The sequence below is a fragment of the Bufo gargarizans genome, chromosome 8 (assembly GCF_014858855.1).
Source record: "Bufo gargarizans isolate SCDJY-AF-19 chromosome 8, ASM1485885v1, whole genome shotgun sequence".
In the NCBI taxonomy this organism is placed as follows: Eukaryota; Metazoa; Chordata; class Amphibia; order Anura; family Bufonidae; genus Bufo; species Bufo gargarizans.
Genome location: NC_058087.1, coordinates 179,894,394 through 179,912,110, shown reverse-complemented (window position 1 = coordinate 179,912,110; position 17,717 = coordinate 179,894,394). Strand labels below are relative to the sequence as shown.

At 46.0% G+C, this 17,717-nt stretch overlaps 1 protein-coding gene across 4 annotated transcripts in view; it reads left to right on the top strand.

The window, feature by feature from the left end:
- LOC122944525 (Grid2 interacting protein) overlaps positions 1–17,717 on the top strand; it is a 70,939-nt gene that overhangs the window by 52,545 nt on the left and 677 nt on the right. For all 4 annotated transcript variants that reach the window (XM_044302908.1, XM_044302907.1, XM_044302909.1 and 1 more), the window contains 6 exons: positions 718–914; positions 2,313–2,468; positions 15,454–15,540; positions 15,798–15,927; positions 16,425–16,543; positions 17,066–17,230. In XM_044302908.1, coding sequence (XP_044158843.1) covers positions 718–914; positions 2,313–2,468; positions 15,454–15,540; positions 15,798–15,927; positions 16,425–16,543; positions 17,066–17,230 — 854 coding nt within the window. The remainder of the gene's footprint in view (positions 1–717; positions 915–2,312; positions 2,469–15,453; positions 15,541–15,797; positions 15,928–16,424; positions 16,544–17,065; positions 17,231–17,717) is intronic.

Genomic DNA, 17,717 nt, shown 5'->3' with positions numbered 1-17,717 from the left:
TGACTGCACCAGCAGAATAGTGAGTGCAGCTCTGGAGTATAATACAGGATGTAACTCAGGATCAGTACAGGATAAGTAATGTAATGTATGTACACAGTGACTGCACCAGCAGAATAGTAAGTGCAGCTCTGGAGTATAATACAGGATGTAACTCATGATCAGTACAGGATAAGTAATGTATGTACACAGTGACTCCACCAGCAGAATAGTGAGTGCAGCTCTGGAGTGTAATACAGGATGTAACTCAGGATCAGTACAGGATAAGTAATGTATGTACACAGTGACTGCACCAGCAGAATAGTGAGTGCAGCTCTGGAATACACAATGGGGGTCATTTATTAAGACCATCATTTTTGGGTTTTCTTGTTTATACCTTTTACTCCGCATTGCTGCCGGTAAATGCACTTAATTTATGACCTTGCATAATTTAGGCGCATCTTTGGTAGTCCTTGCCCTGCCAGAAAAAAGGCATAAAACTGTTCGTAAACGACCCCCAGCGACTACACCAGCCGAATAGTGAGTTCAGCTCTACAGGATATAATACAGGATATAATTCAGGATCTGTACAGGATAATGTAATGTGAAGTATGTACACAGTAACTGCACCAGCAGAATAGTGAGTGCTGCTCTGGAGTATAATACAGGATATAATTCAGGATCTGTACAAGATAATGTAGTGTAAAGTATGGTAGTGTAAGATTGTGCCTTCTCTTCCAGCTATCCTGATTGCACACTTAAAGCTCACGCACCAGGAGCTGCGACACATACTGATGACAATGGAGAACGAGAGGCTGGAGCCCTCACACATTAAGCAGCTGTTGCTCTATGCACCAGGTGAAGAGGAGAGGAAGCATTTCCAGTCCTATTCTGGGAGTCCCAGCAAGCTGAGCGAGCCTGACCAGTTTGCATTGCAGGTAACAGTAGAGGGGATTCTAAGTCCACATTATCGATAATTGGAGAAATTATTTATAGGGCGAGCAGCTCCACATGGAAGCAGATAGCACTGATGGGGAGATGCGAGTTGGGAAAAGATTTCGGAACTAGGTTGGCACCAGATACATCTGTGGGCACCGTCCACTTTGTTCTAGTGATCAGCTGTGTCTGTACATTATAGTCTCCAGCAATATCATGTGGATGAGCAAATATTGACAGCACTCCAGATTTCCGGGATCTCCGAACCCGAAAGGACCCGATGCTATGAAGATTGTTCGGGGCCTCTTGGTTCTGGTGATTGATGGGTGTCCCTGCTTATCGATCCCCTCTAATGACTCGTCAGAAGGGCTTTGTATGCTACAAATGGAAGTGCGCCTTTTTTTGCACCTGAATTAGTTGCAAAAACAGTCTAATTTGTACTCCACCCCAGGGCTGGCGTACTTTACTTCGTGTGTTTTCAGCTGCTGAAGCGCAACTTTTTTTTGCCTTAAAAGTCACACTTTCCTGGAGAGATGCAACTTTTCTCCGCAATGATGCGACTTTTTTCATACGCAAATAAATTAGATCAGTCTAAGTGAATATGAACCTGTCGTACTGAAAAACAACCACCAGGGGTCAGACTAATAACAATACGCTGAGTTTAAGGGTCCATTCACACGTCCGTAGTGTATTGCGGATCCGCAATCCACCCGGCAGGCACCCCCATAGAACTGCCTATTCTTGTCCGCAATTGCGGACAAGAATAGGACATGTTCTATTTTTTTATTTGTTCTATTTCCGCGGACCGGAAGATCGGGGGCGCGCTCCGGAAATGCGGATGCGGACAGCACACTGTGTGCTGTCTGCATCCATTCCTGCCCGATAGAGAAGGAATGGGTCCGCACCTGTTCTGCAGAATTGCGGAACAGGTGCGGACACATTCACGGATGTGTGAATGGACCCTAATTCATCAACGGCCGTGTGACTGAATACTCGGCAAAAGAAAGACAGACGAATGAAATATCCCAGTCTAATTATATGGCCCAAAACAGGCTTGCTTGATAAATGTGCCCCACTGTCTGTGTTGCATCCAGATTATTTGCAGACCCATTGATTTCAGTGGATCCGTGGCCTGCATTTTGCGGCCAAGTATAGGACGGTTCTGTCTTTTTGCGGAATGGACATACGGATGTGGAAAGCACTCGGATCACATTATATGTCCATTCTGCAAAGTATAGAACGTGCTCTATTCTTGGCTGCAAAATGCAGACCACGGACCCATTAAAGTCAATGGGTGTGCAAATAAACGGATGCAACACAGACGTCACACTGATGTGATCCGCAAAAATACTTACAGCCATGCACGAGGCCTTACTCAATTTTTTTTGGGTCCTCTGCAGATGATGCAAGTTCCAGACTATAAGTTGCGGCTGAGAAGTCTCCTCTTTAAGAGCACCCTGCAGGAGAAGACGGAGGAGATCCGGGCCAGTTGTGACTGCGTCCTTAAGGCCTCTGCGGAACTGAAAGGCAGCAAAAAGCTGGCAAAGATCCTGGAGGTGAGACGGTTACCAGATATCCCGCGAAGAGACCATGGCACAACTAAGTATTTAGGGACACTATTACCGCCATATTCTAGGCTGTATTCACATACGCCACCGGATTTGTGGTGACCATATTTTCTTAGCAGAGTCATTTTTAATGCATGTAATAGGGTTTTTAACTTCCTTTAGGTAGGTACGGGTGGATAAAGGATGTGTCCTGTAGATAAGGTTTTTTTCCATTAAGACAACGTATGCTCCCCTCCCCCCATGCGCACAGATGAAACATTTATCCCCTATCCTGTGGAGGGGGGATAGGTTGTCTTAACGGGACAATCCCTTTTAGACCTCTTTCACACTGGCATGTGTGCCCCGTTGCCGTATTGCGGGCCGCAAAAAGCGGGCCGCAATGCATGAGCACAGTCCGTGGGGCAGCCGCAGCGGATCGCGGACCCATTCACTTGAATGGGTCCGCGATCTGGCCGTTCCGCAAAAAGATAGGACATGTTCTATCTTTTTGCGGAACGGAAGTACGGGACGAAACCCCACGGAAGCACTCCGTAGTGCTTCCGTAGGGTTCCGTTGCGTGATTCCGTTCCGCATCTCCGATTTGCGGACACATTCAAGTGAATGGGTCTGCATCCGTGATGCGGAATGCCCACGGAACGGCACCCGTGTATTGCGGATCCGCAAATGCGGTCTGCAATACGGCAACGGGGTGCACACGCCAGTGGGAAAGAGGCCTAACAGGCACATCATGTAGATACCATGGGGCACATTTATTAAGACTGGTGCCGGTCTTTTAGACTCCGGTCTTAGTAACCCCTATACCTGGCGGTGGATCCACCAGTTATGTGGAGGCGCCAGCCTCTACATAACTTTGGCATATCCATCGCCGATTTTAAATGTAAGATAGCTTCCTTTCTGCCCCCCCCCCCCCTTTTTTTAGACCTGGCGTGAGCGTGGAAGAAGTTGCAGATTCTGCCACAACATGGCGTGCGACAGAATCTGCGCCAGATATACCTGTTCTTAAATGACCCCCTATAACTGAGTGATATCCGCTGCTATCTAGGAGCTGGTAGTTAGTGTAAGGGTCCATTCACACGTCCGTTGTGTATTACAGATCCGCAATACACCGGGCTGGCACCCCAATAGAGATGCCTATTCTTGTCCGCTATTGCGGACAAGAATAGGACATGTTCTATTTTTTCAGGGAGCCGCGGACCAGAAATGCGGATAGCACACTGTGTGCTGTCCGCATCTCTTCCAGGCCCCATTGAAAATCCGGATCCGGACCCATTCTACGGACATGTGAATGGACCCTAAGGGTGTATTCATATCATGATGGCGTGGAACGGGGGTGGGAGACTCCTCAAAAACTGGCACATGTTAGTACATCCTAACAATAGACGCGATTAAAAATTGGTTTGGGCTTAAAACATTGCGCAAATCTCAGTGGCATGATTTACATCGTTAGGGTGATAACTAACTTTAAAGGCTAGGTACATTTCAGGGACATTTTTTAAAGGATTGCATTGTACTTATTTTGGGTTAAAGTAATTTTTTCAATTCATCTTTATTAAAAATATTCAGCCATTTTTGAGATACAAGGGTTAAAAAGATCAGTCTGTTTGCAAGCTGTGACTTTCTGTTTTCTTTGAATCCCATCATCTGGCTTATTTGTAGCTCTTGTCTCACATCTCCTGACCTCATAAACACTTATTTAAGCCATATTGTTATCAGTTTGATAAGAATTGAGCTATAATGAGTGTTTATGAGGTCAGGAGATCAGAGAGAAGAGCTACACATGAGCCGTCAGCTGACCGGCATTCCAAGAAAACAAAAAGTCACATTTGCAAACAGACCGATGTTTTAAACCTTGTTTCTCAGAAACTGCTTAACATTTTTAATAACGACCAATTGAAAAAATGATTGTTTGCCCAAAATGAGTAAAATGAAATCATAAAAAAAAATTGCCCCTAAATATGTACATATCCTTAACCACTTAAGGACCACAGGTTTATACCCCCCTAGTGACCAGGCCCTTTTTTACAAATCGGCACTCCACAACTTTAGCGGTTTATTGCTCGGTCATGCAACTTACCATACAAATGAATTTTACCTCCTTTTCTTCTCACTAATAGAGCTTTCATTTGGTGGTATTTCATTGCTGCTGACATTTTAACTTTTTTTGTTATTAATCAAAATTTAACGATTTTTTTGCAAAAAAATGTCATTTTTCACTTTCAGTTGTAAAATTTTGCAAAAAAAACGACATCCATATATAAATTTTTCGCTAAATTTATTGTTCTACATGTCTTTGATTAAAAAAAAATGTTTGGGTAAAAAAAAAATGGTTTGGGTAAAAGTTATAGCGTTTACAAACTATGGTACAAAAATGTGAATTTCCGCTTTTTGAAGCAGCTCTGACTTTCTGAGCACCTGTCATGTTTCCTGAGGTTCTACAATGCCCAAAAAGTAGAAAAACCCCACAAATGACCCCATTTCGGAAAGTAGACACCCTGAGGTATTCGCTGATGGGCATAGTGAGTTCATAGAACTTTTTGTTTTTTGTCACAAGTTAGCGGAAAATGATGATTTATTATTATTTTTTTTTTTTTCTTACAAAGTCTCATATTCCACTAACTTGTGACAAAAAATAAAAACTTCCATGAACTCACTATGCCCATCACGGAATACCTTGGGGTGTCTTCTTTCCAAAATGGGGTCACTTGTGGGGTAGTTATACTGCCCTGGCAATTTAGGGGCCCAAATGTGTGAGAAGAACTTTGCAATCGAAATGTGTAAAAAATGGCCGGTGAAATCCTAAAGGTGTTCTTTGGAATATGTGCCCCTTTGCCCACCTAGGCTGCAAAAAAGTGTCACACATCTGGTATCGCCGTACTCAGGAGAAGTTGGGGAATGTGTTTTGGGGTGTAATTTTACATATACCCATGCTGGGTGAGAGAAATATCTTGGCAAAAGACAACTTTTCCCATTTTTTTAATACACAGTTGGCATTTGACCAAGATATTTCTCTCATCCAGCATGGGTATATGTAAAATGACACCCCAAAACACATTCCCCAACTTCTCCTGAGTACGGCGATACCAGATGTGTGACACTTTTTTGCAGCCTAGGTGGGCAAAGGGGCACATATTCCAAAGAACACCTTTAGGATTTCACCGGCCATTTTTTACACATTTCGATTGCAAAGTTCTTCTCACACATCTGGTATCGCCGTACTCAGGAGAAGTTGCGGAATGTGTTTTGGGGTGTCATTTTACATATACCCATGCTGGGTGATAGAAATATCTCGGCAAAAGACAACTTTTCCCATTTTTTTTATACAAAGTTGGCATTTGACCAAGATATTTATCTCACCCAGCATGGGTATATGTAAAATGACACCCCAAAACACATTCCCCAACTTCTCCTGAGTACGGCGATACCACATGTGTGACACTTTTTTGCAGCCTAGATGCGCAAAGCGGCCCAAATTCCTTTTAGGAGGGCATTTTTAGACATTTGGATCCCAGACTTCTTCTCACGCTTTCGGGCCCCTAACATGCCAGGGCAGTATAAATACCCCACATGTGACCCCATTTTGGAAAGAAGACACCCTAAGGTATTCCGTGAGGGGTATGGCGAGTTCCTAGAATTTTTTTTTTTGGCACAAGTTAGCGGAAATTGATTTTTTTTGTATTTTCTCACAAAGTCTCCCTTTCTGCTAACTTGGGACAAAAATTTCAATCTTTCATGGATTCAATATGCCCCTCAGCAAATACCTTGGGGTGTCTTCTTTCCAAAATGGGGTCACATGTGGGGTACTTATACTGCCCTGGCATTTTAGGGGCCCTACAGCGTCAGAAGAAGTCTGGAATATAAATGTCGAAAAAAATTTACGCATTTGGATTCCGTGAGGGGTATGGTGAGTTCATGTGAGATTTTATTTTTTGACACAAGTTAGTCAATTTCCGCTAACTTGTGCCCAAAAAAATGTCTACATGGAGCCTTACAGGGGGTGATCAATGACAGGGGGGTGATCAGAGAATCTATATGGGGTGATCACCCCCCTGTCATTGATCACACCCCTGTCATTGATCACCCCCCTGTAAGGCTCCATTCAGACATCCGTATGATTTTTTACGGATCCACGGATACATGGATCGGATCCGCAAAACACATGCGGACGTCTGAATGGAGCCTTACAGGGGGGTGATCACCCATATAGACTCCCTGATCACCTTCGTCATTGATCACCCCCCTGTAAGGCTCCATTCAGACGTCCGTATGATTTTTTACGGATCCACGGATACATGGATCGGATCCGCAAAACACATGCGGACGTCTGAATGGAGCCTTACAGGGGGGTGATCAATGACAGAGGGGTGATCACCCATATAGACTCCCTGATCACCTTCGTCATTGATCACCCCCCTGTAAGGCTCCATTCAGACGTCCGTATGATTTTTTACGGATCCACGGATACATGGATCGGATCCGCAAAACACATGCGGACGTCTGAATGGAGCCTTACAGGGGGTGATCAATGACAGAGGGGTGATCACCCATATAGACTCCCTGATCACCTTCGTCATTGATCACCCCCCTGTAAGGCTCCATTCAGACGTCCGCATGTGTTTTGCGGATCCGATCCATGTATCCGTGGATCCGTAAAAAATCATACGGACGTCTGAATGGAGCCTTACAGGGGGGTGATCAATGACAGGGGGTGACCAGGGAGTGTATATGGGGTGATCACCCCCCTGTCACTGATCACCCCCCTGTAAGGCTCCATTCAGACGTCCGTATGTGTTTTGCGGATCCGATCCATGGATCCGAGGATCCGTAAAAATCATACGGACGTCTGAATGGAGCCTTACAGGGGGGTGATCAATGACAGGGGGGTGATCAATGACAGGGGGTGATCAGGAAGTCTATATGGGTGATCACCCCTCTGTCATTGATCACCCCCTGTAAGGCTCCATTCAGACGTCCGTATGTGTTTTGCGGATCCGATCCATGTATCCGTGGATCCGTAAAAATCATACGGACGTCTGAATGGAGCCTTACAGGGGGGTGATCAATGACGGGGGAGATCAGGGAGTCTATATGGGTGATCACTCCTCTGTAATTGATCACCCCCCTGTAAGGCTCCATTCAGACGTCCGCATGTGTTTTGCGGATCCGATCCATGTATCAGTGGATCCGTAAAAATCATACGGACGTCTGAATGGAGCCTGACAGGGGGGTGATCAATGACAGGGAAGTGATCAGGAAGTCTATATGCGTGATCACCCCCTTGTCATTGATCACCCCCCTGTAAGGCTCCATTCAGACGTCCGTATGCGTTTTGCGGATCCGATCCATGTATCCGTGGATCCGTAAAAATCATACGGACCTCTGAATGGAGCCTGACAGGGGGGTGATCAATGACAGGGGGGTGATCAGGGAGTCTATATGGGCTGATCAGTGGTTTATAAAGGGTTAATAAGTGACAGGGGGGGGTGTAGTGTAGTGGTGTTTGGTGCTACTTTAGTGAGCTGCCTGAGTCCTCTGGTGGTCGATCCTAACAAAAGGGACCACCAGAGGACCAGGTAGCAGGTATATTAGACGCTGTTATCAAAACAGCGTCTAATCTGCCTGTTAGGGGTTAAAAAAATCACATCTCCAGCCTGCCAGCGAGCGATCGCCGCTGGTAGGCTGGAGATCCACTCGCTTACCTCCCGTTCCTGTGAACGCGCGCGTCTGCGTGCGCGCGTTCACAGGAAATCTCGGCTCACGCGAGATGACGCCTATTGGCGTTAGCGTAGCCTGGGAGAGCCGCCGCGATGACTCCTTTCGGCGTTAGCGTAGTGCTAAGTGGTTAAAGAGAAACTTCATAACTTTGTCTGTAAAGGTGCCCCCCCAAAAAAGGAAGAGAACTTTTTATGTAGTTGAGTTCTTTCCCCATGTCGTAGTTATAACTATTGCTAAGTGATCACCAAGATGAGCGGGGGTGGAGCTATACTGGGTGCAGAGCGGGTGCTTGCACACAGAATCTGTTGCCTGAGGGGGTCCAAGGCCCCTCTGCTTCATTAGAAGGGTCCAGTATTGTAATTGGCACAGGTGGGGGGCCTGTTACAGATTTGGTAGTTGGGGGGCTTGTTACAGATTTAGTAGGGGGGGGGGGGCCTGTTACAGATTTGGTAGTTGGGGGGGGGGCTGTTACAGATTTAGTAGGTGGGGGGGCCTGTTAAGAATTTGGTAGTTGGGGGGGGGCCTGTTACAGACTTGGTAGTTGCGGGGGCCTGTTACAGATTTGGTAGTTGGGGGGGCCTGTTACAGATTTGGTAGGTGGGGGGGGGGGGCCTGTTACAGATTTGGTAGGTGGGGGGCTGTTACAGATTTGGTAGTTGGGGGGGGGGGGCCTGTTACAGATTTGGAAGGTGGGGTGCTGTTACAGATTTGGTAGGTGATGGCTTGTTACATATTTGTTAGGTGGGGGGGGCCTGTTACAGATTTGGTAGTTGGGGGGGCTGTTACAGATTTGTTAGGTGGGGGGGGGGGCCTGTTACAGATTTGTTAGGTGGGGGGGCCTGTTACAGATTTGTTAGGTGGGGGGGCCTGTTACAGATTTGGTAGGTGGGGGGCCTGTTACAGATTTGTTAGGTGGGGGGGCCTGTTACAGATTTGGTAGTTGGGGGGGGGGGGGGCCTGTTACAGATTTGGTAGTTGGGGGGGCCTGTTACAGATTTGGTAGGTGGGGGGCCTGTTACAGATTTGGTAGGTGGGGGGCCTGTTACAGATTTGGTAGTTGGGGGGGCCTGTTACAGATTTGGTAGTTGGGGGGGGGGGGCCTGTTACAGATTTGGTAGTTGGGGGGGCCTGTTACAGATTTAGTAGGTGGGGGGCCTGTTACAGATTTAGTAGGTGGGGGGCTGTCACAGATTTGGTAGGTGGGGGGCTGTTATAGATTTGGTAGGTGGGGGGCTGTTATAGATTTGGTAGGTGGGGGGCTGTTATAGATTTGGTAGGTGGGGGGCTGTTATAGATTTGGTAGGTGGGGGGCTGTTACAGATTTGGTAGGTGGGGGGCCTGTTATAGATTTTGTAGGTGGGGGGCTTGTTACAGATTTGGCAGGGGGGGACTGTTACAGATTTGCTAGGTGGGGGGCCTGTTACAGATTTGGTAGGTGGGGGGCTTTATACAGATTTGGTAGGTGGGGGGCCTGTTATAGATTTGGCATTGGGCCATAGTTTTCCCGTATACATACCTGTAAGCCCCATATTACTTATGAACTGCATAAGGCTTCATAGCCTCGCCGGTGCAGATTGTCGCTCCCTCCCGTGTCATGTAATGCGGGGTTGATAGTGCCTCTACTTTAGTTTCCGGTGTTCATAAAGAAGCCATTGATTGCCCTTTACTGCAGTGTTCTATAAAACCATATTGATCCTGAAAGGGAAAGTTGCTGACTGCACAGTGTACGGGACGTTACTGGGGCGTAGGAGGTGATGGGACTGTAAGAGCTGACCGCAGTGTATAGTGTCTGAGCAACATCCAGTCGCTGACCGTGCACAATCATCTAGGAGTGGGAAATTCAGACTAGAAAATATATTTTAAAAAAATCTCTTCTACCTCTTTTCAACACCTTAGGCAAGGTGCTGAATCTCCTTCAAGGAGCTATCCCATCATTAATGTAAAAAATGAAAATCAGACATCATATAGGACATGACAGTCTCTTTCTAACAAAGCTAGAACCAGCCCTGTGCCTCACATGGATCCAGAGATCTCCTCATTCATTGCTCCAATTGCTCTGCTAGATTATCTTCAGCCTGACAGCTCGGGAAGCGGCGTGTCCTTTCTGCTGCAGCTTTCTCCCTGTAACTGCCACAGCTTCTAATAGAACATATGGCTGGTGGCAGTTGAAGATTTAAAATGAGCATGTGCGACCACTATGTGAGATGGACAAAAAAAATAAGGAAAAGAACAAACAGCAGGTGGCGCTATACAGATACATTTTATTGAATAACTCAGCGGCCGTACTAAATTTTTAAATTCCATGCAATTACAAAAGTAACCAGATCCAGGTGCTGGTTTGAAAAATGTAGAATATGTTTTGTGACACAACCCCTTTAAATAGACCATTCATGTATCGAGACTTATTGGCAATGCTCCATGGGAAACTAATATATAAAGAGGTATCTCCCAAGAAAGAGAACCATCTCTCCAGCGCCACCTATTGGAAGTGGCTTCCCTATGACCCAAGATCCAACTCCATAGTGCTTTCAGTAAGTGTCCATGCAGGACTGGTCTTTGCAAGGAGATTCAGCACCCCACTAAAGCCGCTTTTAAGACATCGCACTGAGCCAGCCAGAATCCTACTCCGTACTGGTTGGTGGTAAGCACCCCAAAACAGCCATCCGCTGATGGATATCTGGTCCGGGTATATTCCCTTGTCACAAAGTAGGCTCTTGACTCATAGGGAGCCACTTCCAATAGGTGGCGCTGATGAGAAGCTTCTCTTTCTTGGGAGATACTTCTTTACATGTTCATTTCAACACCCTAATGCTTGTCACACAATCAGATTATACTCTGCTTGGTTATTGATAGACTGTATAATACCGCCATACAGTGCCCAAATAACGCTGCCCAATAAAAATAAAAAAAACACCATTCGGGGACCAGGCATGGGATCAGGGAGCAAAACCTTCAGTAGACAGTAATGGTGCATCCTAGGGCTGGCCTTGTCTCTCTGCTGGTTCAGTGTCTGCACAGGTCCCTTGTGCTGCATCCCCCACCAGCAATACTATAGTAATACCACCCAAAATGTAAATCCCCAATCTATCTAGGGACACCATTAAACATCCACGATCGAGAACATTTGCATAAAGTCTTTGAGGGCCATTTGACGGCATAATCGTGCAAAAAAAACTGCATGGTTGGCGGGTGTGCACCAGGGGCAAGGCGGCACTGTCCTGTCTGCAGTGGGGACCAAGCAAGGCTCCCTATAGCTAAGCAGCTGAGCGTGGAGGGCCCCAGAACAAAATGGGCTCCTAAAGTCCTGCCAGGTCTTTTTATGCTGTGAAATGTTGCAGATTTTTGGGGCTGAAGGAGCTAAGGTATCAGAAAGAGCCGCCCCCCTGAGGTGCATGCCTGAGCCCCCTGATAAGGTGTACCGATATCGGGGTATGTGTGGGGGGGGGGGGGGGGGGTGCTGACTGGTTCCAGCCTGGGCCGTCTCTGCCATTGTCACCGAATGATTAATACGGGCAGAGAACGGGCAGCCCCATGCCGAGCGGTGCGGCAGCTGCATGGCTGCCATGTGTTATTAAAGCAATCTATTATTACCAGTCATGAAACCCTCCCTCAAGGCTACAATCCTATACTTAATAAAGCAGCGCACACATCAGGAGGCTCTTCGGTCCACAATTCTCTGCTGATTATTTTCACGTCGTATCTTTTTAGAGCGATCAGAGCTTAGTTCTCCTGATACAGAGCTCCAAATCCCCTGCTGGCCCCTAACGCAGCCATAAACGCAGCCACCACTAGGAGGGCGCTTAGGATCGGATTGCACTTGTAAGTGATTGACTTCAATGGGAGCTGTATAGTTTTGTATGCAGTGAGCTCCCCCTAGTGGTGGAGGCTGATTGTTGGGAATCACAGCAATCCGCTAAGGCTACTTTCACATTAGCGTTTCTCTTTTCCGGCATAGAGTTCCGTCACAGGGGCTCTATACCCGTCACAGGGGCTCTATACCCGAAAAGAACTGATCAGGTATATCCCCATGGATTCTGAATGGAGAGTAAGGCTATTTTCACACTAGCGGCAGGACGGATCCGATAGGCTGTTCATCCTGTCGGATCTGTCCTGCCGCTATTTCGCCGTGCCGCCGGACCGCCGCTCCGTCCCCATTGACTATAATGGGGACGGGGGGCGGAGCTTCGGCACAGCACGGCAGTGCACGGCGAGAGGCTGCCGGACTAAAAATACTGCATGTCCGACTTTTTAGTCCGGCGGCCTCTCGCCGTGCTGCGCCGGAGCTCTGCCCCTGTCCCCAGATGACACCGGAAAGGCTGATCCTGATCAGTCTTACTAATGCCATCAGTTGGCATACGGTTTACCGGATCCGGCAGGCAGTTCCGGCGACGGAACTACTTGCCGGATCACTCTGCCGCAAGTGCGAAAGTAGCCTTATCCTCATGAGACCCTTCTAACCAAAAACATTTCCTAAGCAGAGGACCTCATTAATATATACAGCTTTGGGATAATAAGGGAAGGGGGCATTAATGAAACCTATAAATATGGTTTAAATTCAGGAAGGAGGGGGCAGTTCTAAAACTAGAAGGGAGGTGATCAGTAGTAATTTAAAGGGCATCTGTCAGCAGTTTTATACCTACAACACTGGCTGACCTGTTACATGTGCGCTTGACAGCTGAAGGCATCTGTGTTGGTCCCATGTTCATATGTGCCCGCGCTGCTGAGAAAAGTTATGTTTTAATATATGCAAATGAGCCTCTAAGAGCAACGGGGGTGTTGTCATTACACCTAAAGGCTCAGCTCCCTCTGCAATTGCCATGCTCTCTGCACATTTTGATTGACAGGTCCAGACAGCAAAAACATCATCAACCTGGCCCTGTCAATCAAAGTGCAGACGGCGCGGCAGTTGTAGAGGGAGCAGAGCCTCTAGGTGTAATGGCAACGCCCCGGTTGCACTCAGAGGCTCATTTGCATATATTAAAACTTCATTTTTCTCAGCAATGCGGGCACATAGGAACATGGGACCAACACAGATGCCTTCAGCTGCCAACAGGTCAGCCAGTGTCATAGGTACAAAACTGCTGACAGATGCCCTTTTACAGTAAGCGATTTTAAAGGGTCATTCCAACCAAAGATTTTCTGATTACAGGATTTATTATTCGGAGCCGTCAGGATCTCTCCCGTCCCCCACCCGTCTGTACAGCTCATACATTAGTACATTGCGCAGGAGGGGGATGACGGTGACTGTAGCAGGGACAACACCTATGAGATACCTGCATTATCATCCACCATAATTAGGTCTTTTTAAGCTCCTGAACTACTACCCACCTCGGGCACCTTATACCTTCCTATGAGTAATATCCCAGCCTACTCGCTATGTGCCAGCCTCTGTGCCCGTCTCCAGTTATTACTGCCTCCCTGGCATTACAGTGTGAGGCAGTGATTCATAGGATTGAGGAATCTTGCTGAGCACACTGGAAGAAGCGGGCGGGCGGGTAACAATTAACTGGGCGAGCGTCTTCTGCAGGAGGTGGAAACGTTCCTGTTTAATGAGTCTTTTCTCCTTAGTCAGCACGTTGTGAGTGTAAGTCGTCTCCCCCGTCTGTCACCTCCGCTGTAGCTCCTGTACAGTGTGTCGTGGCCCAACCAGAGAGCCCGGGGCTTTAAATTAAAGATCTGTTTTGGAGCTATTTTATGGGTTATGTAGACTTTTGCAACAGTTTTTACTGCTGTAAACTAAAAAAAATGAAGCAATTCTGAAACTATCCTTAAGTGTTTATTTTTAATTTTTTTTAAAACTTACCGTTTTGTCTATACAATGGTTACATTATGTGTCGCCATGGTTACAGACTACAAACAAACCCTAGGTGTAGTCAGATATTGCAGTCATAAAATCATGAACTGGTGATCTGTCCTACCGGACGGCGGACATGTCTGAGCAGGAACCGCACTGGTAATGCAAACACCGCCGTGTCCGTGCAGTTTCCCTGCTTAGAAGGGCTGGAGGACGTCAACCAGAGAACAGTTCAGTAGTCAGGAGGAAGAAAAGCAGGGAAGGTAAATGACTGGAGAAGTCTTCTGACACTCTCCATGCCCTCTGTCATCACGTGTGCCCTTGTCCTGTCAATCTGAGAGGTGTGACAAATTGGAATGGGGGTGATGCTGCTGCACCCATAGAAGTCAATAGAACTTTTACTGTGCCTTCTATTACGGGAGGGGAGGGGGGGGGGGGGTTAGTAGAGGGACAATGCTGCTGTCAGTGGGGTCAGGGCGGGTTTTCAGCACTGTGGTATTTGTTAGGCACTACTAGGGTGGCATGTTGTGCTGCGCTGTGCTATTTATGTAGATATTTTGTGCAGCACTGCGTTGTCTGGCGTGTACTGTACATTATAGTACCTCATTATACTACTGTACATTATAGTACCACATTATACTACTGTACATTATAGTACCACATTATACTACTGTACATTATAGTACCTCATTATACTACTTTACATTATAGTACCTCATTATACTACTGTACATTGTAGTACCTCATACTACTGTACATTATAGTACCTCATTATACTACTGTACATTATAGTTCTGCAATATGCTACTGTACATTATAGTACTGGATTATACTGCTGTACATTATACTACTGTACATTATACTACTGTACATTATACTGCTGTACATTATAGTACTGCAATATGCTACTGTACATTATAGTACCTCATTATACTACTGTACATTATACTACTGTACATTATAGTATCACATTATACTACTGTACATTATAGTACTGCAATATGCTACTGTACATTATACTACTGTACATTATAGTATCACATTATACTACTGTACATTATAGTATCACATTATACTACTGTACATTATAGTACCACATTATACTACTGTACATTATAGTACTGCAATATACTACTGTACATTATAGTATCACATTATATTACTGTACATAATAGTACCTCATTATACTGCTGTACATTATACTACATTATTATACTACTCTACCTTTTATAGTACCTCAAAACTCGCCGCCTCTTTGCTCTGAACTATAATATTACTTATTTTTTTCCTGTATTCACCCCCGGACTGCGACTTTTCATTGATTGAAGTGTTACCGTCACGAACTCTTCATCAGGTGGAAATTTCCAAAAGACATTGATATTTACTACATTATTACATGACTATTAGGAAACGTGTTCCAGGAGCATATAACGCACCAGTGACACATTCCGATTCTTGTCGTTACAGTTCGTTCTGGCAATGGGGAACTATCTGAACGACGGACAACCCAAAACCAACAGGACCACTGGATTCAAGATTAACTTTCTAACAGAGGTACCAGGTGTCTTACTAACACCCCTCTTCTCTTTAATTAATATTTGGGATCTGAATCTTTTCCCTGGATGAAAACTGTCGCCAAGCAGGATACATAGTTCAAATATATCTGTGATTAGCAACTTGTTGATGGTTTCCATTTAATACTTTTTTTTATTTACTGTGTATATCACATGGACAGTAGTACGTGACGGGCAGCAGTACTGAGCTGTGTGCCCCGTCTGACATTTTGTGACCCGTTTCATTTGCTTTCACAGCTCAACACCACAAAGACAGTAGACGGGAAGTTCACCTTTTTGCACATACTCGCCAAATCCCTCAGCCAGCATTTCCCTGAGGTGCTAAGCTTTGCCAAGGATCTCCCCACTGTGCCTCTCGCTGCCAAAGGTAGTCAGTCACCTGCCCTCAGTGTTGCGTTGTCTGTGTTTTCCTGCAGCCACCACTAGAGGGAGCTCACCGCATAGACATTTTTGAAAGCTCCCATTCAGTTTAATGTTAGCTGTGTCAATACATGGCAGTGAGCTCCCTCTAGTGGTGGCTGCAGGCGGCCAGACTTTTATCATGTCATTTCTTGACTGTGATGGGGGAGCAGAGGATTTGGAGCTCTGTAAAGATAAAGCTGCAATATGACAATGTATACAGTTTTTAATGTGTCTGAACGTTTTCTGTGGTGGTGGTGGGGGGCAGGTTTAGTTTTATTTCTATTGAATTAAAGGTAAGTCAGTAGAAGTATCAGTACACTGGGTGATAGGTGGATAGAAGGTGATGCATTAATACAGGACCCATGACTAGCAATTATTAGTGATGGGGTTACTGTGTAACTAGCTGCCATGTTGGGTGTGTGACCAGTGATCTGTATGATGGACGATCTGTTTCTTCTCTAGTAAACCAGAGGTCACTTACTGCTGATCTGAGTGACCTGCACGTGACTATCCAGGAGATCAAAAACGCCTGCAGCCGGATGAACGGCTCCCCCGAGGACAAGTTCCCCCTCACCATGAGTGTATCCACCCCCATAGACAAGCCCTAAATGAGCGACTGCGTTAGGGTCACACAGTAGGGAGCACTGGGAAGATATATCCATGTCCGTATAACAGCGCCTTTTGTGTACGTTAAAAATATGAAAACCGCTTGTGAATATCTTTTTTCTGCCCTGAGATATAATGGCTTGAAGTCGCAGGCCCGAAGCCTGAGGCTGCACAACTGAGAGAAACTGATGACAACATGTTTCCCTCCTAATACTGATTGGATTGTTGTCATAGAGACAACAATGGAACAAAATCGCCACAAATCTTGGCACAAATCATAGAGGGACATATTGTCATCAGAGTCTCTCAGTAGTGCAGCCTCAGGCTTTAGACCTGTAACTTTAAATGATCATCTCTCGGCATAGAAATAAGATATTAGAAAGCAGTTTTCTCATTTTTAATGCTCATTAAAAGATCTTCTGGTATAACATGGGTTCTGTGTAATCCTATGGTCTTATTGACCGATATCTTAAGCATCCTTAACCCCGGCTCCTCAGACATTCCTCGAGAACACGTTCCCTTGTATGCAGAGTCTGGACACGCTGCAGCATCGGGCCATGGAGGATTTCTTTAAAGTCTGCTCCTACTTCGGAGAGGATCCCAAGGGCTCTACCACCGAGGCTTTTTTCGGGATATTTGCTGATTTTATCAGCAAGTTTGAGGTAAGAAGCTATGTGTAACACCTCTGCTTGCTGTCAGTGAGTGATAACATTGTGATTTACATCCAGAGGCTGAAAACCGGTACGGACGCAGTACTTTTTCCACAGCTGAAGATTTGCTACAAGTTTATCCAGTCTGCACAACGCTGTGTGGACGAAATCTTTCTGGATACATTTTACCTGCACTGATACACTGTAGCAAACAGGTTTTGTGCTGCTGACAGGAATGTCTAACCTGGATTATAATCGTAGCAAAGGCTCAGCTATGAGAAGTGTGAAGACGTTCTAGCCCGTGAATAGAAACAAAGATGTTTGAATGCGCTGACAGCAAGCAGAGATCTTGATAAGGCCTCATGCACACGACCGTTGTGTGCATCCGTGGCCGTTGTGCCGTTTTCCGTTTTTTTTCGCGGACCCATTGACTCTCAATGGGTCCGTGGAAAAATCGGAAAATGCACCGTTTGGCAGCCGCATCCGTGATCACGGACCC